Source organism: Chiloscyllium plagiosum, unplaced genomic scaffold, assembly GCF_037043375.1.
Source record: "Chiloscyllium plagiosum isolate Xiang-an unplaced genomic scaffold, Cpla_swu_hap1 HiC_scaffold_38, whole genome shotgun sequence".
Lineage (NCBI taxonomy): Eukaryota > Metazoa > Chordata > Chondrichthyes > Orectolobiformes > Hemiscylliidae > Chiloscyllium > Chiloscyllium plagiosum.
Genome location: NW_028270176.1, coordinates 19,102,275 through 19,128,131, shown reverse-complemented (window position 1 = coordinate 19,128,131; position 25,857 = coordinate 19,102,275). Strand labels below are relative to the sequence as shown.

At 50.2% G+C, this 25,857-nt stretch overlaps 1 protein-coding gene across 1 annotated transcript in view; it reads right to left on the bottom strand.

Annotated features, from left to right (window-relative positions):
* nphs1 (NPHS1 adhesion molecule, nephrin) overlaps positions 1-25,857 on the bottom strand; it is a gene marked incomplete at its 5' end in the record, with an annotated part of 175,783 nt that overhangs the window by 72,430 nt on the left and 77,496 nt on the right. Inside the window, one exon of the mRNA XM_087980827.1 lies at positions 24,615-24,787. Coding sequence (XP_087836953.1) covers positions 24,615-24,787 — 173 coding nt within the window. The remainder of the gene's footprint in view (positions 1-24,614; positions 24,788-25,857) is intronic.

Below are 25,857 nucleotides of genomic sequence, written 5' to 3'. Positions count from 1 at the left end.
TGCACTTGTACACACACAGTGAGAGACAGTAACTGTGCACTTGTACACACTCAGGGAGGGACAGTAACTGTGCACTTGTACACACTCAGGGAGAGACAGTAACTCTGCACTTGTACACACACAGTGAGAGACAGTAACTGTGCACTTGTACACACTCAGGGAGGGACAGTAACTGTGCACTTGTACACACTCAGGGAGACACAGTAACTGTGCACTTGTACACACTCAGGGAGACACAGTAACTGTGCACTTGTACACACTCAGGGAGAGACAGTAACTCTGCACTTGTACACACACAGTGAGAGTTAGTAACTGTGCACTTGTACACACTCAGGGAGGGAGAGTAACTCTGCACTTGTACACACTCAGGGAGAGACAGTAACTGTGCACTTGTACACACTCAGGGAGGGACAGTAACTGTGCACTTGTACACACTCAGGGAGAGACAGTAACTGTGCACTTGTACACACTCAGGGAGGGACAGTAACTGTGCACTTGTACACACTCAGGGAGAGAGAGTAACTCTGCACTTGTACACACTCAGGGAGAGACAGTAACTGTGCACTTGTACACACTCAGGGAGAGAGAGCAACTCTACACTTGTACACACTCAGGGAGAGACAGTAACTGTGCACTTGTACACACTCAGGGAGAGAGAGTAACTCTGCACTTGTACACACTCAGGGAGGGACAGTAACTGTGCACTTGTACACACTCAGGGAGAGACAGTAACTGTGCACTTGTACACACTCAGGGAGAGACAGTAACTCTGCACTTGTACACACTCAGGGAGGGAGAGTAACTCTGCACTTGTACACACTCAGGGAGGGAGAGTAACTCTACACTTGTACACACTCAGGGAGAGACAGTAACTGTGCACTTGTACACACTCTGGGAGGGACAGTAACTCTGCACTTGTACACACTCAGGGAGGGAGAGTAACTGTGCACTTGTACACACTCAGGGAGGGAGAGTAACTCTACACTTGTACACACTCAGGGAGGGACAGTAACTGTGCACTTGTACACACTCAGGGAGGGACAGTAACTCTGCACTTGTACACACTCAGGGAGAGACAGTAACTGTGCACTTGTACACACACAGTGAGAGACAGTAACTGTGCACTTGTACACACTCAGGGAGGGAGAGTAACTGTGCACTTGTACACACTCAGGGAGAGACAGTAACTCTGCACTTGTACACACACAGTGAGAGACAGTAACTGTCCACTTGTACACACTCAGGGAGGGACAGTAACTGTGCACTTGTACACACTCAGGGAGGGAGAGTAATTCTGCACTTGTACACACTCAGGGAGAGACAGTAACTCTGCACTTGTACACACTCAGGGAGGGACAGTAACTGTGCACTTGTACACACTCAGGGAGGGAGAGTAACTGTGCACTTGTACACACTCAGAGAGGGACAGTAACTGTGCACTTGTACACACTCAGGGAGGGACAGTAACTGTGCACTTGTACACACTCAGGGAGAGAGAGTAACTCTGCACTTGTACACACTCAGGGAGAGACAGTAACTCTGCACTTGTACACACTCAGGGAGGGACAGTAACTGTGCACTTGTACACACTCAGGGAGGGAGAGTAACTCTACACTTGTACACACTCAGGGAGGGACAGTAACTGTGCACTTGTACACACTCAGGGAGGGACAGTAACACTGCACTTGTACACACTCAGGGAGGGACAGTAACTGTGCACTTGTACACACTCAGGGAGAGACAGTAACTGTGCACTTGTACACACTCAGGGAGGGACAGTAACTGTGCACTTGTACACACTCAGGGAGAGACAGTAACTGTGCACTTGTACACACTCAGGGAGGGACAGTAACTCTGCACTTGTACACACTCAGGGAGAGAAAGTAACTCTACACTTGTACACACTCAGGGAGGGACAGTAACTGTGCACTTGTACACACTCAGGGAGGGAGAGTAACTGTGCACTTGTACACACTCAGGGAGGGACAGTAACTGTGCACGTGTACACACTCAGGGAGGGAGAGTAACTCTGCACTTGTACACACTCAGGGAGAGAGAGTAACTCTGCACTTGTACACACTCAGGGAGAGACAGTAACTGTGCACTTGTACACACTCAGGGAGGGACAGTAACTCTGCACTTGCACACACTCAGGGAGGGACAGTAACTCTGCACTTGCACACACTCAGGGAGGGAGAGTAACTGCACTTGTACACACTCAGGGAGAGAGAGTAACTGTGCACTTGTACACACTCAGGGAGGGACAGTAACTCTGCACTTGTACACACACAGGGAGAGAGAGGAACTGTGCACTTGTACACACTCAGGGAGGGAGTGTTACTGTGCACTTGTACACACTCAGGGAGGGAGAGTAACTGTGCAGTTGTACACACTCAGGGAGGGACAGTAACTGTGCACTTGTACACACTCAGGGAGGGACAGTAACTGTGCACTTGTACACACTCAGGGAGAGAGAGTAACTCTGCACTTGTACACACTCAGGGAGGGACAGTAACTGTGCACTTGTACACACTCAGGGAGGGACAGTAACTCTGCACTTGTACACACTCAGGGAGGGAGAGTAACTCTGCACTTGTACACACTCAGGGAGAGAGAGTAACTCTGCACTTGTACACACTCAGGGAGGGACAGTAACTGTGCACTTGTACACACTCAGGGAGGGACAGTAACTCTGCACTTGTACACACTCAGGGAGAGAGAGTAACTGTGCACTTGTACACACTCAGGGAGAGAGAGTAACTCTGCACTTGTACACACTCAGGGAGGGAGAGTAACTCTGCACTTGTACACACTCAGGGAGGGACAGTAACTGTGCACTTGTGCACACTCAGGGAGGGAGAGTAACTGTGCACTTGTACACACTCAGGGAGAGACAGTAACTCTGCACTTGTACGCACTCAGGGAGGGAGAGTAACTGTGCACTTGTACACACTCAGGGAGAGACAGTAACTCTGCACTTGTACACACTCAGAGAGGGACAGTAACTCTGCACTTGTACACACTCAGGGAGAGAGAGTAACTCTGCACTTGTACACACTCAGGGAGGGACAGTAACTCTGCACTTGTACACACTCAGGGAGAGAGACTAACTGTGCACTTGTACACACTCAGGGAGAGACAGTAACTGTGCACTTGTACACACTCAGGGAGGGAGAGTAACTGTGCACTTGTACACACTCAGGGAGGGACAGTAACTATGCACGTGTACTCACTCAGGGAGGGAGAGTAACTCTGCACTTGTACACACTCAGGGAGAGAGAGTAACTCTGCACTTGTACACACTCAGGGAGGGACAGTAACTCTGCACTTGCACACACTCAGGGAGGGACAGTAACTCTGCACTTGCACACACTCAGGGAGGGAGAGTAACTGCACTTGTACACACTCAGGGAGAGAGAGTAACTGTGCACTTGTACACACTCAGGAGGGACAGTAACTCTGCACTTGTACACACACAGGGAGAGAGAGGAACTGTGCACTTGTACACACTCAGGGAGGGAGTGTTACTGTGCACTTGTACACACTCAGGGAGAGAGAGCAACTCTACACTTGTACACACTCAGGGAGAGACAGTAACTGTGCACTTGTACACACTCAGGGAGAGAGAGTAACTCTGCACTTGTACACACTCAGGGAGGGACAGTAACTGTGCACTTGTACACACTCAGGGAGAGACAGTAACTGTGCACTTGTACACACTCAGGGAGAGACAGTAACTCTGCACTTGTACACACTCAGGGAGGGACAGTAACTGTGCACTTGTACACACTCAGGGAGGGACAGTAACTGTGCACTTGTACACACTCAGGGAGAGAGAGCAACTCTACACTTGTACACACTCAGGGAGAGACAGTAACTGTGCACTTGTACACACTCAGGGAGAGAGAGTAACTCTGCACTTGTACACACTCAGGGAGGGACAGTAACTGTGCACTTGTACACACTCAGGGAGAGACAGTAACTGTGCACTTGTACACACTCAGGGAGAGACAGTAACTCTGCACTTGTACACACTCAGGGAGGGAGAGTAACTCTGCACTTGTACACACTCAGGGAGAGAGAGTAACTCTGCACTTGTACACACTCAGGGAGAGACAGTAACTGTGCACTTGTACACACTCAGGGAGAGACAGTAACTGTGCACTTGTACACACTCAGGGAGAGACAGTAACTCTGCACTTGTACACACTCAGGGAGGGAGAGTAACTCTGCACTTGTACACACTCAGGGAGGGAGAGTAACTCTACACTTGTACACACTCAGGGAGAGACAGTAACTGTGCACTTGTACACACTCAGGGAGGGACAGTAACTCTGCACTTGTACACACTCAGGGAGGGAGAGTAACTGTGCACTTGTACACACTCAGGGAGGGAGAGAAACTCTACACTTGTACACACTCAGGGAGGGACAGTAACTGTGCACTTGTACACACTCAGGGAGGGACAGTAACTCTGCACTTGTACACACTCAGGGAGGGAGATTAACTGTGCACTTGTACACACTCAGGGAGAGACAGTAACTCTGCACTTGTACACACACAGTGAGAGACAGTAACTGTGCACTTGTACACACTCAGGGAGGGAGAGTAACTGTGCACTTGTACACACTCAGGGAGAGACAGTAACTCTGCACTTGTACACACACAGTGAGAGACAGTAACTGTGCACTTGTACACACTCAGGGAGGGAGAGTAACTCTACACTTGTACACACTCAGGGAGAGACAGTAACTGTGCACTTGTACACACTCAGGGAGAGACAGTAACTCTGCACTTGTACACACACAGTGAGAGACAGTAACTGTGCACTTGTACACACTCAGGGAGGGACAGTAACTGTGCACTTGTACACACTCAGGGAGGGAGAGTAATTCTGCACTTGTACACACTCAGGGAGAGACAGTAACTCTGCACTTGTACACACTCAGGGAGGGACAATAACTGTGCACTTGTACACACTCAGGGAGGGAGAGTAACTGTGCACTTGTACACACTCAGAGAGGGACAGTAACTGTGCGTTTGTACACACTCAGGGAGAGAGAGTAACTCTGCACTTGTACACACTCAGGGAGAGACAGTAACTCTGCACTTGTACACACACAGTGAGAGACAGTAACTGTGCACTTGTACACACTCAGGGAGGGACAGTAACTGTGCACTTGTACACACTCAGGGAGGGAGAGTAATTCTGCACTTGTACACACTCAGGGAGAGACAGTAACTCTGCACTTGTACACACTCAGGGAGAGACAGTAACTGTGCACTTGTACACACTCAGGGAGGGAGAGTAACTGTGCACTTGTACACACTCAGGGAGGGAGAGTAACTGTGCACTTGTACACACACAGTGAGAGACAGTAACTGTGCACTTGTACACACTCAGGGAGGGACAGTAACTGTGCACTTGTACACACTCAGGGAGAGACAGTAACTCTGCACTTGTACACACACAGTGAGAGACAGTAACTGTGCACTTGTACACGCTCAGGGAGGGACAATAACTGTGCACTTGTACACACTCAGGGAGAGACAGTAACTCTGCACTTGTACACACACAGTGAGAGACAGTAACTGTGCACTTGTACACACTCAGGGAGAGACAGTAACTGTGCACTTGTACACACTCAGGGAGAGACAGTAACTCTGCACTTGTACACACACAGTGAGAGACAGTAACTGTGCACTTGTACACGCTCAGGGAGGGACAATAACTGTGCACTTGTACACACTCAGGGAGAGAGAGTAACTCTGCACTTGTACACACTCAGGGAGGGACAGTAACTGTGCACTTGTACACACTCAGGGAGAGACAGTAACTGTGCACTTGTACACACTCAGGGAGAGACAGTAACTCTGCACTTGTACACACACAGTGAGAGTTAGTAACTCTGCACTTGTACACACTCAGGGAGAGAGAGTAACTCTGCACTTGTACACACTCAGGGAGAGAGAGTAACTCTGCACTTGTACACACTCAGGGAGAGACAGTAACTGTGCACTTGTACACACTCAGGGAGAGAGAGTAACTCTGCACTTGTACACCCACAGCGAGGGACAATAACTGTGCACTTGTACACACTCAGGGAGGGACAGTAACTCTGCACTTGTACACACTCAGGGAGAGACAGTAACTCTGCACTTGTACACACTCAGGGAGAGAGAGTAACTGTGCACTTGTACACACTCAGGGAGACACAGTAACTGTGCACTTGTACACACTCAGGGAGAGACAGTAACTCTGCACTTGTACACACTCAGGGAGAGAGAGTAACTCTGCACTTGTACACACTCAGGGAGGGACAGTAACTGTGCACTTGTACACACTCAGGGAGGGACAGTAACTCTGCACTTGTACACACTCAGGGAGAGACAGTAACTCTGCACTTGTACACACTCAGGGAGAGAGAGTAACTCTGCACTTGTACACACTCAGGGAGGGACAGTAACTCTGCACTTGTACACACTCAGGGAGAGACAGTAACTCTGCACTTGTACACACTCAGGGAGAGACAGTAACTGTGCACTTGTACACACTCAGGGAGACACAGTAACTGTGCACTTGTACACACTCAGGGAGAGACAGTAACTCTGCACTTGTACACACTCAGGGAGAGAGAGTAACTGTGCACTTGTACACACTCAGGGAGAGAGAGTAACTCTGCACTTGTACACACTCAGGGAGAGACAGTAACTCTGCACTTGTACACACTCAGGGAGAGACAGTAACTCTGCACTTGTACACACTCAGGGAGGGACAGTAACTGTGCACTTGCACACACTCAGGGAGGGACAGTAACTCTGCACTTGTACACACTCAGGGAGAGACAGTAACTCTGCACTTGTACACACTCAGGGAGAGAGAGTAACTCTGCACTTGTACACACTCAGGGAGAGACAGTAACTGTGCACTTGTACACACTCAGGGAGAGAGAGTAACTCTGCACTTGTACACACTCAGGGAGAGAGAGTAACTCTGTACTTGTACACACTCAGGGAGAGACAGTAACTCTGCACTTGTACACACTCAGGGAGAGACAGTAACTCTGCACTTGTACACACTCAGGGAGAGACAGTAACTCTGCACTTGTACACACTCAGGGAGGGACAGTAACTGTGCACTTGTACACACTCAGGGAGGGACAGTAACTCTGCACTTGTACACACTCAGGGAGAGACAGTAACTGTGCACTTGTACACACTCAGGGAGAGAGAGTAACTCTGCACTTGTACACACTCAGGGAGAGAGAGTAACTCTGCACTTGTACACACTCAGGGAGAGACAGTAACTCTGCACTTGTACACACTCAGGGAGAGACAGTAACTCTGCACTTGTACACACTCAGGGAGAGACAGTAACTGTGCACTTGTACACACTCAGGGAGAGACAGTAACTCTGCACTTGTACACACTCAGGGAGAGAGAGTAACTCTGCACTTGTACACACTCAGGGAGACACAGTAACTGTGCACTTGTGCACACTCAGGGAGGGAGTGTAACTGTGCACTTGTACACACTCAGGGAGAGACAGTAACTGTGCACTTGTACACACTCAGGGAGAGACAGTAACTGTGCACTTGTACACACTCAGGGAGGGAGAGTAACTCTGCACTTGTACACACTCAGGGAGAGAGAGTAACTCTGCACTTGTACACACTCAGGGAGACACAGTAACTGTGCACTTGTGCACACTCAGGGAGGGACAGTAACTGTGCACTTGTACACACTCAGGGAGAGAGAGTAACTCTGCACTTGTACACACTCAGGGAGAGAGAGTAACTCTGCACTTGTGCACACTCAGGGAGGGACAGTAACTGTGCACTTGTACACACTCAGGGAGAGAGAGTAACTCTGCACTTGTACACACTCAGGGAGGGACAGTAACTGTGCACTTGTACACACTCAGGGAGAGACAGTAACTGTGCACTTGTGCACACTCAGGGAGGGACAGTAACTGTGCACTTGTGCACACTCAGGGAGGGACAGTAACTGTGCACTTGTACACACTCAGGGAGGGAGAGTAACTCTGCACTTGTACACACTCAGGGAGGGACAGTAACTGTGCACTTGTACACACTCAGGGAGGGACAGTAACTGTGCACTTGTACACACTCAGGGAGAGAGAGTAACTCTGCACTTGTACACACTCAGGGAGGGAGAGTAACTGTGCACTTGTACACACTCAGGGAGAGAGAGTAACTCTGCACTTGTACACACTCAGGGAGACACAGTAACTGTGCACTTGTACACACTCAGGGAGAGAGAGTAACTCTGCACTTGTACACACTCAGGGAGGGACAGTAACTGTGCACTTGTACACACTCAGGGAGAAAGAGTAACTCTGCACTTGTACACACTCAGGGAGAGACAGTAACTGTGCACTTGTACACACTCAGGGAGAGACAGTAACTGTGCACTTGTGCACACTCAGGGAGGGACAGTAACTGTGCACTTGTGCACACTCAGGGAGAGACAGTAACTGTGCACTTGTACACACTCAGGGAGAGACAGTAACTGTGCACTTGTACACACTCAGGGAGAGAGAGTAACACTGCACTTGTACACACTCAGGGAGGGAGATTAACTCTGCACTTGTACACACTCAGGGAGAGAGAGTAACTCTGCACTTGTACACACTCAGGGAGAGTCAGTAACTGTGCACTTGTGCACACTCAGGGAGGGACAGTAACTGTGCACTTGTACACACTCAGGGAGGGAGAGTAACTCTGCACTTGTACACACTCAGGGAGAGAGAGTAACTCTGCACTTGTACACACTCAGGGAGGGACAGTAACTGTGCACTTGTACACACACAGGGAGGGAGAGCAACTCTGCACTTGTACACACTCAGGGAGAGAGAGTAACTCTGCACTTGTACACACTCAGGGAGAGACAGTAACTGTGCACTTGTACACACTCAGGGAGGGACAGTAACTCTGCACTTGTACACACTCAGGGAGAGACAGTAACTGTGCACTTGTGCACACTCAGGGAGGGACAGTAACTGTGCACTTGTACACACTCAGGGAGAGAGAGTAATTCTGCACTTGTACACACTCAGGGAGGGACAGTAACTGTGCACTTGTACACACTCAGGGAGAGACAGTAACTGTGCACTTGTGCACACTCAGGGAGGGACAGTAACTGTGCACTTGTACACACTCAGGGAGAGAGAGTAACTCTGCACTTGTACACACTCAGGGAGAGAGAGTAACTCTGCACTTGTACTCACTCAGGGAGAGACAGTAACTCTGCACTTGTACACACTCAGGGAGAGACAGTAACTCTGCACTTGTACACACTCAGGGAGAGACAGTAACTGTGCACTTGTGCACACTCAGGGAGGGACAGTAACTGTGCACTTGTACACACTCAGGGAGAGAGAGTAACTCTGCACTTGTACACACTCAGGGAGGGACAGTAACTGTGCACTTGTACACACTCAGGGAGGGAGAGTAACTCTGCACTTGTACACACTCAGGGAGAGAGAGTAACTCTGCACTTGTACACACTCAGGGAGAGACAGTAACTGTGCACTTGTACACACTCAGGGAGGGACAGTAACTCTGCACTTGTACACACTCAGGGAGAGACAGTAACTGAGCACTTGTGCACACTCAGGGAGGGACAGTAACTGTGCACTTGTACACACTCAGGGAGAGAGAGTAACTCTGCACTTGTACACACTCAGGGAGGGAGAGTAACTGTGCACTTGTACACACTCAGGGAGAGACAGTAACTGTGCACTTGTACACACTCAGGGAGAGAGAGTAACTCTGCACTTGTACACACTCAGGGAGAGAGAGTAACTCTGCACTTGTACACACTCAGGGAGAGACAGTAACTGTGCACTTGTACACACTCAGGGAGAGAGAGTAACTCTGCACTTGTACACACTCAGGGAGAGACAGTAACTCTGCACTTGTACACACTCAGGGAGGGACAGTAACTGTGCACTTGTACACACTCAGGGAGAGACAGTAACTGTGCACTTGTACACACTCAGGGAGAGACAGTAACTCTGCACTTGTACACACTCAGGGAGAGACAGTAACTCTGCACTTGTACACACTCAGGGAGGGAGAGTAACTGTGCACTTGTACACACTCAGGGAGGGACAGTAACTCTGCACTTGTACACACTCAGGGAGAGAGAGTAACTCTGCACTTGTACACACTCAGGGAGAGAGAGTAACTCTGCACTTGTACACACTCAGGGAGACACAGTAACTGTGCACTTGTGCACACTCAGGGAGGGAGAGTAACTGTGCACTTGTACACACTCAGGGAGGGACAGTAACTCTGCACTTGTACACACTCAGGGAGAGAGAGTAACTCTGCACTTGTACACACTCAGGGAGAGAGAGTAACTGTGCACTTGTACACACTCAGGGAGGGACAGTAACTCTGCACTTGTACACACTCAGGGAGGGACAGTAACTCTGCACTTGTACACACTCAGGGAGGGACAGTAACTCTGCACTTGTACACACTCAGGGAGAGAGAGTAACTCTGCACTTGTACACACTCAGGGAGAGACAGTAACTGTGCACTTGTACACACTCAGGGAGGGACAGTAACTCTGCACTTGTACACACTCAGGGAGAGAGACTAACTGTGCACTTGTACACACTCAGGGAGAGACAGTAACTGTGCACTTGTACACACTCAGGGAGAGACAGTAACTGTGCACTTGTACACACTCAGGGAGGGAGAGTAACTGTGCACTTGTACACACTCAGGGAGAGACAGTAACTGTGCACTTGTACACACTCAGGGAGAGAGAGTAACTCTACACTTGTACACACTCAGGGAGGGAGAGTAACTGTGCACTTGTACACACTCAGGGAGAGACAGTAACTGTGCACTTGTACACACTCAGGGAGAGAGAGTAACTCTACACTTGTACACACTCAGGGAGGGAGAGTAACTGTGCACTTGTACACACTCAGGGAGGGAGAGTAACTGTGCACTTGTACACACTCAGGGAGAGACAGTAACTGTGCACTTGTACACACTCAGGGAGAGAGACTAACTGTGCACTTGTACACACTCAGGGAGAGACAGTAACTGTGCACTTGTACACACTCAGGGAGAGACAGTAACTGTGCACTTGTACACACTCAGGGAGGGAGAGTAACTGTGCACTTGTACACACTCAGGGAGAGACAGTAACTGTGCACTTGTACACACTCAGGGAGAGACAGTAACTGTGCACTTGTACACACTCAGGGAGAGAGAGTAACACTGCACTTGTACACACTCAGGGAGGGAGATTAACTCTGCACTTGTACACACTCAGGGAGAGAGAGTAACTCTGCACTTGTACACACTCAGGGAGAGTCAGTAACTGTGCACTTGTGCACACTCAGGGAGGGACAGTAACTGTGCACTTGTACACACTCAGGGAGGGAGAGTAACTCTGCACTTGTACACACTCAGGGAGAGAGAGTAACTCTGCACTTGTACACACTCAGGGAGGGACAGTAACTGTGCACTTGTACACACACAGGGAGGGAGAGCAACTCTGCACTTGTACACACTCAGGGAGAGAGAGTAACTCTGCACTTGTACACACTCAGGGAGAGACAGTAACTGTGCACTTGTACACACTCAGGGAGGGACAGTAACTCTGCACTTGTACACACTCAGGGAGAGACAGTAACTGTGCACTTGTGCACACTCAGGGAGGGACAGTAACTGTGCACTTGTACACACTCAGGGAGAGAGAGTAATTCTGCACTTGTACACACTCAGGGAGGGACAGTAACTGTGCACTTGTACACACTCAGGGAGAGACAGTAACTGTGCACTTGTGCACACTCAGGGAGGGACAGTAACTGTGCACTTGTACACACTCAGGGAGAGAGAGTAACTCTGCACTTGTACACACTCAGGGAGAGAGAGTAACTCTGCACTTGTACTCACTCAGGGAGAGACAGTAACTCTGCACTTGTACACACTCAGGGAGAGACAGTAACTCTGCACTTGTACACACTCAGGGAGAGACAGTAACTGTGCACTTGTGCACACTCAGGGAGGGACAGTAACTGTGCACTTGTACACACTCAGGGAGAGAGAGTAACTCTGCACTTGTACACACTCAGGGAGGGACAGTAACTGTGCACTTGTACACACTCAGGGAGGGAGAGTAACTCTGCACTTGTACACACTCAGGGAGAGAGAGTAACTCTGCACTTGTACACACTCAGGGAGAGACAGTAACTGTGCACTTGTACACACTCAGGGAGGGACAGTAACTCTGCACTTGTACACACTCAGGGAGAGACAGTAACTGAGCACTTGTGCACACTCAGGGAGGGACAGTAACTGTGCACTTGTACACACTCAGGGAGAGAGAGTAACTCTGCACTTGTACACACTCAGGGAGGGAGAGTAACTGTGCACTTGTACACACTCAGGGAGAGACAGTAACTGTGCACTTGTACACACTCAGGGAGAGAGAGTAACTCTGCACTTGTACACACTCAGGGAGAGAGAGTAACTCTGCACTTGTACACACTCAGGGAGAGACAGTAACTGTGCACTTGTACACACTCAGGGAGAGAGAGTAACTCTGCACTTGTACACACTCAGGGAGAGACAGTAACTCTGCACTTGTACACACTCAGGGAGGGACAGTAACTGTGCACTTGTACACACTCAGGGAGAGACAGTAACTGTGCACTTGTACACACTCAGGGAGAGACAGTAACTCTGCACTTGTACACACTCAGGGAGAGACAGTAACTCTGCACTTGTACACACTCAGGGAGGGAGAGTAACTGTGCACTTGTACACACTCAGGGAGGGACAGTAACTCTGCACTTGTACACACTCAGGGAGAGAGAGTAACTCTGCACTTGTACACACTCAGGGAGAGAGAGTAACTCTGCACTTGTACACACTCAGGGAGACACAGTAACTGTGCACTTGTGCACACTCAGGGAGGGAGAGTAACTGTGCACTTGTACACACTCAGGGAGGGACAGTAACTCTGCACTTGTACACACTCAGGGAGAGAGAGTAACTCTGCACTTGTACACACTCAGGGAGAGAGAGTAACTGTGCACTTGTACACACTCAGGGAGGGACAGTAACTCTGCACTTGTACACACTCAGGGAGGGACAGTAACTCTGCACTTGTACACACTCAGGGAGGGACAGTAACTCTGCACTTGTACACACTCAGGGAGAGAGAGTAACTCTGCACTTGTACACACTCAGGGAGAGACAGTAACTGTGCACTTGTACACACTCAGGGAGGGACAGTAACTCTGCACTTGTACACACTCAGGGAGAGAGACTAACTGTGCACTTGTACACACTCAGGGAGAGACAGTAACTGTGCACTTGTACACACTCAGGGAGAGACAGTAACTGTGCACTTGTACACACTCAGGGAGGGAGAGTAACTGTGCACTTGTACACACTCAGGGAGAGACAGTAACTCTGCACTTGTACACACTCAGGGAGAGAGACTAACTGTGCACTTGTACACACTCAGGGAGAGACAGTAACTGTGCACTTGTACACACTCAGGGAGAGACAGTAACTGTGCACTTGTACACACTCAGGGAGGGAGAGTAACTGTGCACTTGTACACACTCAGGGAGAGACAGTAACTGTGCACTTGTACACACTCAGGGAGAGAGAGTAACTCTACACTTGTACACACTCAGGGAGAGACAGTAACTGTGCACTTGTACACACTCAGGGAGAGACAGTAACTGTGCACTTGTACACACTCAGGGAGAGAGAGCAACTCTACACTTGTACACACTCAGGGAGAGACAGTAACTGTGCACTTGTACACACTCAGGGAGAGAGAGTAACACTGCACTTGTACACACTCAGGGAGGGAGATTAACTCTGCACTTGTACACACTCAGGGAGAGAGAGTAACTCTGCACTTGCACACACTCAGGGAGAGACAGTAACTGTGCACTTGTACACACTCAGGGAGGGAGAGTAACTGTGCACTTGTACACACTCAGGGAGAGACAGTAACTGTGCACTTGTACACACTCAGGGAGAGAGAGTAACTCTACACTTGTACACACTCAGGGAGACACAGTAACTGTGCACTTGCACACACTCAGGGAGAGAGACTAACTGTGCACTTGTACACACTCAGGGAGAGACAGTAACTGTGCACTTGTACACACTCAGGTAGAGACAGTAACTCTGCACTTGTACACACTCAGGGAGGGAGAGTAACTGTGCACTTGTACACACTCAGGGAGAGACAGTAACTCTGCACTTGTACACACTCAGGGAGAGAGACTAACTGTGCACTTGTACACACTCAGGGAGAGACAGTAACTGTGCACTTGTACACACTCAGGGAGAGACAGTAACTGTGCACTTGTACACACTCAGGGAGGGAGAGTAACTGTGCACTTGTACACACTCAGGGAGAGACAGTAACTGTGCACTTGTACACACTCAGGGAGAGAGAGTAACTCTACACTTGTACACACTCAGGGAGAGACAGTAACTGTGCACTTGTACACACTCAGGGAGAGAGAGTAACACTGCACTTGTACACACTCAGGGAGGGAGAGTAACTCTGCACTTGTACACACTCAGGGAGAGACAGTAACTGTGCACTTGTCCACACTCAGGGAGAGACATTAACTGTGCACTTGTACAAACTCAGCGAGGGAGAGTAACTCTGCACTTGTACACACTCAGGGAGGGACAGTAACTGTGCACTTGTACACACTCAGGGAGGGACAGTAACTGTGCACTTGTACACACTCAGGGAGGGAGAGTAACTGTGCACTTGTACACACTCAGGGAGAGACAGTAACTGTGCACTTGTACAAACTCAGCGAGGGAGAGTAACTCTGCACTTGTACACACTCAGGGAGGGACAGTAACTGTGCACTTGTACACACTCAGGGAGGGAGAGTAACTCTGCACTTGTACACACTCAGGGAGAGACAGTAACTCTGCACTTGTACACACTCAGGGAGGGACAGTAACTGTGCACTTGTACACACTCAGGGAGGGACAGTAACTGTGCACTTGTACACACTCAGGGAGGGACAATAACTGTGCACTTGTACACACTCAGGGAGGGACAGTAACTCTGCACTTGTACACACTCAGGGAGAGAGAGTAACTCTGCACTTGTACACACTCAGGGAGGGAGAGTAACTGTGCACTTGTACACACTCAGGGAGGCACAGTAACTCTGCACTTGTACAGACTCAGGGAGAGAGAGTAACTCTGCACTTGTACACACTCAGGGAGAGAGAGTAACTGTGCACTTGTACACACTCAGGGAGGGACAGTAACTCTGCACTTGTACACACTCAGGGAGGGACAGTAACTCTGCACTTGTACACACTCAGGGAGGGACAGTAACTCTGCACTTGTACACACTCAGGGAGAGAGAGTAACTCTGCACTTGTACACACTCAGGGAGAGACAGTAACTGTGCACTTGTACACACTCAGGGAGGGACAGTAACTCTGCACTTGTACACACTCAGGGAGAGAGACTAACTGTGCACTTGTACACACTCAGGGAGAGACAGTAACTGTGCACTTGTACACACTCAGGGAGAGACAGTAACTGTGCACTTGTACACACTCAGGGAGGGAGAGTAACTGTGCACTTGTACACACTCAGGGAGAGACAGTAACTCTGCACTTGTACACACTCAGGGAGAGAGACTAACTGTGCACTTGTACACACTCAGGGAGAGACAGTAACTGTGCACTTGTACACACTCAGGGAGAGACAGTAACTGTGCACTTGTACACACTCAGGGAGGGAGAGTAACTGTGCATTTGTACACACTCAGGGAGAGACAGTAACTGTGCACTTGTACACACTCAGGGAGAGAGAGTAACTCTACACTTGTACACACTCAGGGAGAGACAGTAACTGTGCACTTGTACACACTCAGGGAGAGACAGTAACTGTGCACTTGTACACACTCAGGGAGAGAGAGCAACTCTACACTTGTACACACTCAGGGAGAGACAGTAACTGTGCACTTGTACACACTCAGGGAGAGAGAGTAACTGTGCACTTGTACACACTCAGGGAGAGACAGTAACTGTGCACTTGTACACACTCAGGGAGAGACAGTAACTGTGCACTTGTACACACTCAGGGAGACACAGTAACTGTGCACTTGTACACACTCAGGGAGAGACAGTAACTCTGCACTTGTACACACTCAGGGAGAGAGAGTAACTGTGCACTTGTACACACTCAGGGAGAGACAGTAACTGTGCACTTGTACACACTCAGGGAGAGACAGTAACTGTGCACTTGTACACACTCAGGGAGGGAGAGTAACTGTGCATTTGTACACACTCAGGGAGAGACAGTAACTGTGCACTTGTACACACTCAGGGAGAGAGAGTAACTCTACACTTGTACACACTCAGGGAGAGACAGTAACTGTGCACTTGTACACACTCAGGGAGAGACAGTAACTGTGCACTTGTACACACTCAGGGAGAGAGAGCAACTCTACACTTGTACACACTCAGGGAGAGACAGTAACTGTGCACTTGTACACACTCAGGGAGAGAGAGTAACACTGCACTTGTACACACTCAGGGAGGGAGATTAACTCTGCACTTGTACACACTCAGGGAGAGAGAGTAACTCTGCACTTGTACACACTCAGGGAGAGACAGTAACTGTGCACTTGTACACACTCAGGGAGGGAGAGTAACTGTGCACTTGTACACACTCAGGGAGAGACAGTAACTGTGCACTTGTACACACTCAGGGAGAGAGAGTAACTCTACACTTGTACACACTCAGGGAGACACAGTAACTGTGCACTTGCACACACTCAGGGAGAGAGACTAACTGTGCACTTGTACACACTCAGGGAGAGACAGTAACTGTGCACTTGTACACACTCAGGTAGAGACAGTAACTCTGCACTTGTACACACTCAGGGAGGGAGAGTAACTGTGCACTTGTACACACTCAGGGAGAGACAGTAACTCTGCACTTGTACACACTCAGGGAGAGAGACTAACTGTGCACTTGTACACACTCAGGGAGAGACAGTAACTGTGCACTTGTACACACTCAGGGAGAGACAGTAACTGCACTTGTACACACTCAGGGAGGGAGAGTAACTGTGCACTTGTACACACTCAGGGAGAGAGAGTAACTGTGCACTTGTACACACTCAGGGAGAGAGAGTAACTCTACACTTGTACACACTCAGGGAGAGACAGTAACTGTGCACTTGTACACACTCAGGGAGAGAGAGTAACACTGCACTTGTACACACTCAGGGAGGGAGAGTAACTCTGCACTTGTACACACTCAGGGAGAGACAGTAACTGTGCACTTGTCCACACTCAGGGAGAGACATTAACTGTGCACTTGTACAAACTCAGCGAGGGAGAGTAACTCTGCACTTGTACACACTCAGGGAGGGACAGTAACTGTGCACTTGTACACACTCAGGGAGGGAGAGTAACTCTGCACTTGTACACACTCAGGGAGAGACAGTAACTCTGCACTTGTACACACTCAGGGAGGGACAGTAACTGTGCACTTGTACACACTCAGGGAGGGACAGTAACTGTGCACTTGTACACACTCAGGGAGGGAGAGTAACTGTGCACTTGTACACACTCAGGGAGAGACAGTAACTGTGCACTTGTACAAACTCAGCGAGGGAGAGTAACTCTGCACTTGTACACACTCAGGGAGGGACAGTAACTGTGCACTTGTACACACTCAGGGAGAGAGAGTAACTCTGCACTTGTACACACTCAGGGAGAGAGAGTAACTCTGCACTTGTACACACTCAGGGAGGGACAGTAACTGTGCACTTGTACACACTCAGGGAGGGAGAGTAACTGTGCACTTGTACACACTCAGGGAGGGACAGTAACTCTGCACTTGTACACACTCAGGGAGAGAGAGTAACTCTGCACTTGTACACACTCAGGGAGAGAGAGTAACTGTGCACTTGTACACACTCAGGGAGGGACAGTAACTCTGCACTTGTACACACTCAGGGAGGGACAGTAACTCTGCACTTGTACACACTCAGGGAGACACAGTAACTGTGCACTTGTGCACACTCAGGGAGGGAGAGTAACTGTGCACTTGTACACACTCAGGGAGGGACAGTAACTCTGCACTTGTACACACTCAGGGAGAGAGAGTAACTCTGCACTTGTACACACTCAGGGAGAGAGAGTAACTGTGCACTTGTACACACTCAGGGAGGGACAGTAACTCTGCACTTGTACACACTCAGGGAGGGACAGTAACTCTGCACTTGTACACACTCAGGGAGGGACAGTAACTCTGCACTTGTACACACTCAGGGAGAGAGAGTAACTCTGCACTTGTACACACTCAGGGAGAGACAGTAACTGTGCACTTGTACACACTCAGGGAGGGACAGTAACTCTGCACTTGTACACACTCAGGGAGAGAGACTAACTGTGCACTTGTACACACTCAGGGAGAGACAGTAACTGTGCACTTGTACACACTCAGGGAGAGACAGTAACTGTGCACTTGTACACACTCAGGGAGGGAGAGTAACTGTGCACTTGTACACACTCAGGGAGAGACAGTAACTCTGCACTTGTACACACTCAGGGAGAGAGACTAACTGTGCACTTGTACACACTCAGGGAGAGACAGTAACTGTGCACTTGTACACACTCAGGGAGAGACAGTAACTGTGCACTTGTACACACTCAGGGAGGGAGAGTAACTGTGCACTTGTACACACTCAGGGAGAGACAGTAACTGTGCACTTGTACACACTCAGGGAGAGAGAGTAACTCTACACTTGTACACACTCAGGGAGAGACAGTAACTGTGCACTTGTACACACTCAGGGAGAGACAGTAACTGTGCACTTGTACACACTCAGGGAGAGAGAGCAACTCTACACTTGTACACACTCAGGGAGAGACAGTAACTGTGCACTTGTACACACTCAGGGAGAGAGAGTAACACTGCACTTGTACACACTCAGGGAGGGAGATTAACTCTGCACTTGTACACACTCAGGGAGAGAGAGTAACTCTGCACTTGTACACACTCAGGGAGAGACAGTAACTGTGCACTTGTACACACTCAGGGAGGGAGAGTAACTGTGCACTTGTACACACTCAGGGAGAGACAGTAACTGTGCACTTGTACACACTCAGGGAGAGAGAGTAACTCTACACTTGTACACACTCAGGGAGACACAGTAACTGTGCACTTGCACACACTCAGGGAGAGAGACTAACTGTGCACTTGTACACACTCAGGGAGAGACAGTAACTGTGCACTTGTACACACTCAGGTAGAGACAGTAACTCTGCACTTGTACACACTCAGGGAGGGAGAGTAACTGTGCACTTGTACACACTCAGGGAGAGACAGTAACTCTGCACTTGTACACACTCAGGGAGAGACAATAACTGTGCACTTGTACACACTCAGGGAGAGACAGTAACTGTGCACTTGTACACACTCAGGGAGAGACAGTAACTGCACTTGTACACACTCAGGGAGGGAGAGTAACTGTGCACTTGTACACACTCAGGGAGAGACAGTAACTGTGCACTTGTACACACTCAGGGAGAGAGAGTAACTCTACACTTGTACACACTCAGGGAGAGACAGTAACTGTGCACTTGTACACACTCAGGGAGAGAGAGTAACACTGCACTTGTACACACTCAGGGAGGGAGAGTAACTCTGCACTTGTACACACTCAGGGAGAGACAGTAACTGTGCACTTGTCCACACTCAGGGAGAGACATTAACTGTGCACTTGTACAAACTCAGCGAGGGAGAGTAACTCTGCACTTGTACACACTCAGGGAGGGACAGTAACTGTGCACTTGTACACACTCAGGGAGGGAGAGTAACTCTGCACTTGTACACACTCAGGGAGAGACAGTAACTCTGCACTTGTACACACTCAGGGAGGGACAGTAACTGTGCACTTGTACACACTCAGGGAGGGACAGTAACTGTGCACTTGTACACACTCAGGGAGGGAGAGTAACTGTGCACTTGTACACACTCAGGGAGAGACAGTAACTGTGCACTTGTACAAACTCAGCGAGGGAGAGTAACTCTGCACTTGTACACACTCAGGGAGGGACAGTAACTGTGCACTTGTACACACTCAGGGAGGGAGAGTAACTCTGCACTTGTACACACTCAGGGAGAGACAGTAACTCTGCACTTGTACACACTCAGGGAGGGACAGTAACTGTGCACTTGTACACACTCAGGGAGGGACAGTAACTGTGCACTTGTACACACTCAGGGAGGGACAGTAACTCTGCACTTGTACACACTCAGGGAGAGACAGTAACTGTGCACTTGTACACACTCAGGGAGGGACAATAACTGTGCACTTGTACACACTCAGGGAGAGACAGTAACTGTGCACTTGTACACACTCAGGGAGAGAGAGTAACTCTGCACTTGTACACACTCAGGGAGAGACAATAACTGTGCACTTGTACACACTCAGGGAGAGAGAGTAACTCTACACTTGTACACACTCAGGGAGAGAGAGTAACTCTGCACTTGTACACACTCAGGGAGAGAGAGTAACTCTACACTTGTACACACTCAGGGAGAGACAGTAACTGTGCACTTGTACACACTCAGGGAGGGACAGTAACTGTGCACTTGTACATACTCAGGGAGGGAGAGTAACTCTGCACTTGTACACACTCAGGGAGAGACAGTAACTGTGCACTTGTACACACTCAGGGAGGGACAATAACTGTGCACTTGTACACACTCAGGGAGAGAGAGTAACTCTACACTTGTACACACTCAGGGAGAGAGAGTAACTCTGCACTTGTACACACTCAGGGAGAGAGAGTAACTCTACACTTGTACACACTCAGGGAGAGACAGTAACTGTGCACTTGTACACACTCAGGGAGGGACAGTAACTGTGCACTTGTACATACTCAGGGAGGGAGAGTAACTCTGCACTTGTACACACTCAGGGAGAGACTGTAACTGTGCACTTGTACACACTCAGGGAGGGACAATAACTGTGCACTTGTTCACACTCAGGGAGAGACAGTAACTGTGCACTTGTACACACTCTGGGAGGGACAATAACTGTGCACTTGTACACACTCAGGGAGAGACAATAACTGTGCACTTGTACACACTCAGGGAGTGAGTGTAACTGTGCACTTGTACACACTCAGGGAGGGAGAGTAACTCTACACTTGTGCACACTCAGGGAGAGAGAGTAACTCTGCACTTGTACACACTCAGGGAGGGACAGTAACTCTGCACTTGTACACTCAGGGAGAGACAGTAACTCTGCACTTGTACACACTCAGGGAGAGACAGTAACTCTGCACTTGTACACACTCAGGGAAGGAGAGTAAGTGTGCACTTGTACACACTCAGGGAGGGAGAGTAACTGTGCACTTGTACACACTCAGGGAGAGACAGTAACTGTGCACTTGTACACACTCAGGGAGAGACAGTAACTGTGCACTTGTACACACTCAGGGTGAGAGAGTAACTCTGCACTTGTACACACTCAGGGAGGGACAGTAACTCTGCACTTGTACACACTCAGGGAGGGAGTGTTACTGTGCACTTGTACACACTCAGGGAGAGACAGTAACTGTGCACTTGTACACACTCAGGGAGGGAGAGTAACTCTGCACTTGTACACACTCAGGGAGGGACAGTAACTGTGCACTTGTACACACTCAGGGAGGGAGAGTAACTGTGCACTTTTACACACTCAGGGAGAGAGAGTAACTCTGCACTTGTACACACTCAGGGAGAGACAGTAACTGTGCACTTGTCCACACTCAGGGAGAGACAGTAACTCTGCACTTGTACACACTCAGGGAGAGACAGTAACTGTGCACTTGTACACACTCAGGGAGGGACAGTAACTGTGCACTTGTACACACTCAGGGAGAGACAGTAACTCTGCACTTGTACACACTCAGGGAGGGAGAGTAACTCTGCACTTGTACACACTCAGGGAGAGACAGTAACTCTGCACTTGTACACACTCAGGGAGAGACAGTAACTGTGCACTTGTACACACTCAGGGAGAGACAGTAACTGTGCACTTGTACACACTCAGGGAGGGACAGTAACTGTGCACTTGTACACACTCAGGCAGAGACAGTAACTGTGCACTTGTACACACTCAGGGAGGGACAGTAACTGTGCACTTGTACACAATCAGGGAGAGACAGTGACTGTGCACTTGTACACACTCAGGGAGGGACAGTAACTCTGCACTTGTACACACTCAGGGAGAGAGAGTAACTCTGCACTTGTACACACTCAGGGAGAGACAGTAACTGTGCACTTGTACACACTCAGGGAGGGACAGTAACTGTGCACTTGTACACAATCAGGGAGGGACAGTAACTATGCACTTGTACACACTCAGGGAGGGACAGTAACTCTGCACTTGTACACACTCAGGGAGAGAGAGTAACTCTGCACTTGTACACACTCAGGGAGAGACAGTAACTGTGTACTTGTACACACTCAGGGAGAGACAGTAACTGTGCACTTGTACACACTCAGGGAGGGACAGTAACTGTGCACTTGTACACACTCAGGGAGAGAGAGTAACTGTGCACTTGTACACACTCAGGGAGGGACAGTAACTCTGCACTTGTACACACTCAGGGAGAGACAGTAACTGTGTACTTGTACACACTCAGGGAGAGACAGTAACTGTGCACTTGTACACACTCAGGGAGGGACAGTAACTGTGCACTTGTACACACTCAGGGAGAGACAGTAACTGTGCACTTGTACACACTCAGGGAGAGACAGTAACTGTGCACTTGTACACACTCAGGGAGGGACAGTAACTGTGCACTTGTACACACTCAGGGAGAGAGAGTAACTGTGCAATTGTACACACTCAGGGAGAGACAGTAACTGTGCACTTGTACACACTCAGGGAGAGACAGTAACTCTGCACTTGTACACACTCAGGGAGGGACAGTAACTGTGCACTTGTACACACTCAGGGAGGGAGAGTAACTCTGCACTTGTACACACTCAGGGAGGGACAGTAACTGTGCACTTGTACACACTCAGGGAGAGACAGTATCTCTGCACTCGTACACACTCAGGGAGGGACAGTAACTGTGCACTTGTACACACTCAGGGAGAGAGAGTAACTGTGCACTTGTACACACTCAGGGAGAGACAGTAACTGTGCACTTGTACACACTCAGGGAGAGACAGTAACTCTGCACTTGTACACACTCAGGGAGGGAGAGTAACTCTGCACTTGTACACACTCAGGGAGAGACAGTAACTGTGCACTTGTACACACTCAGGGAGAGACAGTAACTGTGCACTTGTACACACTCAGGGAGAGACAGTAACTGTGCACTTGTACACACTCAGGGAGAGAGAGTAACTCTGCACTTGTACACACTCAGGGAGAGACAGTAACTGTGCACTTGTACACACTCAGGGAGAGAGAGTAACTCTGCACTTGTACACACTCAGGGAGAGACAGTAACTGTGCACTTGTACACACTCAGGGAGAGAGAGTAACTCTGCACTTGTACACACTCAGGGAGAGACAGTAACTGTGCACTTGTACACAATCAGGGAGAGACAGTAACTGTGCACTTGTACACACTCAGGGAGAGACAGTAACTGTGCACTTGTACACAATCAGGGAGAGACAGTAACTGTGCACTTGTACACACTCAGGGAGGGAGAGTAACTGTGCACTTGTACACACTCAGGGAGAGACAGTAACTGTGCACTTGTACACAATCAGGGAGAGACAGTAACTGTGCACTTGTACACAATCAGGGAGAGACAGTAACTGTGCACTTGTACACAATCAGGGAGAGACAGTAACTGTGCACTTGTACACACTCAGGGAGAGACAGTAACTGTGCACTTGTACACACTCAGGGAGAGACAGTAACTGTGCACTTGTACACACTCAGGGAGGGAGAGTAACTGTGCACTTGTATACACTCAGGGAGGGACAATAACTGTGCACTTGTAGACGGAGGAGTTTTGTGGAAATATGGAGACAGCCATGACCCAGATACAGACAGAATGGGATTAACCGTTCACACAGTGACAGAGAGGTCAGAGAGAGGTGGGAGATGTTTACACACAGGGCAAAGGGAATTTGTACACACACGCACACAATCACTCACATTCACACACAGACACACACTGACACAGACACACAGACACCCTCTCACACACACACACACTTACACACACACCCTCTCACACACACACACACTTCCACACACAGATACACACACACACATTTCCACACACAGACACACACACACTTCCACACACAGACACACACACACTTCCACACACACACACACACACATTTCCACACACACACACACACACACACACACCCTCTCACACACAGACACACACACACACACAGACACACTTCCACACACAGACACACACACACATTTCCACACACACACACCCTCTCACACACAGACACACACAGACACACTTCCACACACAGACACACACACATTTCCACACACACACACACAGTCACTCACAGACACACAGTTGAAGTGAGTGACTCACGCAGGATGTCGAGTGGATGGAAGCTGTTAACAGTCTCCCTCAGGACTGGGCTGTAAGCCTCACAGGTTACCCGCTTCCCGTTATCGGAGGAGATGGCGATGATGGTCAGTCCAGCCCGCACCGACACTCCGCCAAACTCGGCTCTCTCATGTTTCAGCCAATCCGCTACAACCCTGCATCAGCAAATCACAGACATTCACACACAGGCATCACATACTGAGGGAGTGCCACACTGTCGGAGGGTCAGTGCTGAGGGAGGGGGCACTGTCGGAGGGTCAGTGCTGAGGGCGTGGGCGCTGTCGGAGGGTCAGTGCTGAGGGAGTGGGCACTGTCGGAGGGTCAGTGCTGAGGGAGGGGGCACTGTCGGAGGGTCAGTGCTGAGGGAGGGGGCACTGTCGGAGGGTCAGTGCTGAGGGAGGGGGCACTGTCGAAGGGTCAGTGCTGAGGGAGGGGGCACTGTCGGAGGGTCAGTGCTGAGGGAGTGGGCACTGTCGGAGGGTCAGTGCTGAGGGAGAGGGCACTGTCGGAGGGACAGTGCTGAGGGAGAGGTCACTGTGAGAGGATCAGTGCTGAGGGAGTGGGCACTGTCGGAGGGTCAGTGCTGAGGGAGGGGGCACTGTCGGAGGGTCGGCGCTGAGGGAGTGGGCACTGTCGGAGGGTCAGTGCTGAGGGAGGGGGCACTGTCGGAGGGTCAGTGCTGAGGGAGAGGGCACTGTCAGAGAGTCAGTGCTGAGGGGGTGGGCACTGTCGGAGGGTCAGTGCTGAGGGAGTGGGCACTGTCAGACGGTCAGTGCTGAGGGAGTGGGCACTGTCAGAGAGTCAGTGCTGAGGGAGGGGGCACTGTCGGAGGGTCAGTGCTGAGGGAGGGGGCACTGTCGGAGGGTCAGTGCTGAGGGAGGGGGCACTGTCGGAGGGTCAGTGCTGAGGGAGTGGGCACTGTCAGACGGTCAGTGCTGAGGGAGTGGGCACTGTCGGAGGGTCAGTGCTGAGGGAGTGGGCACTGTCGGAGGGTCAGTGCTGAGGGAGTGGGCACTGTCGGAGGGTCAGTGCTGAGGGAGTGGGCACTGTCGGAGGGTCAGTGCTGAGGGAGTGCCGCACTGTCGGAGGGTCAGTGCTGAGGGAGTGGGCACTGTCGGAGGGTCGGTGCTGAGGGAGTGGGCACTGTCGGAGGGTCGGTGCTGAGGGAGTGGGCACTGTCGGAGGGTCAGTGCTGAGGGAGTGCCGCATTGTCGGAGGGTCGGTG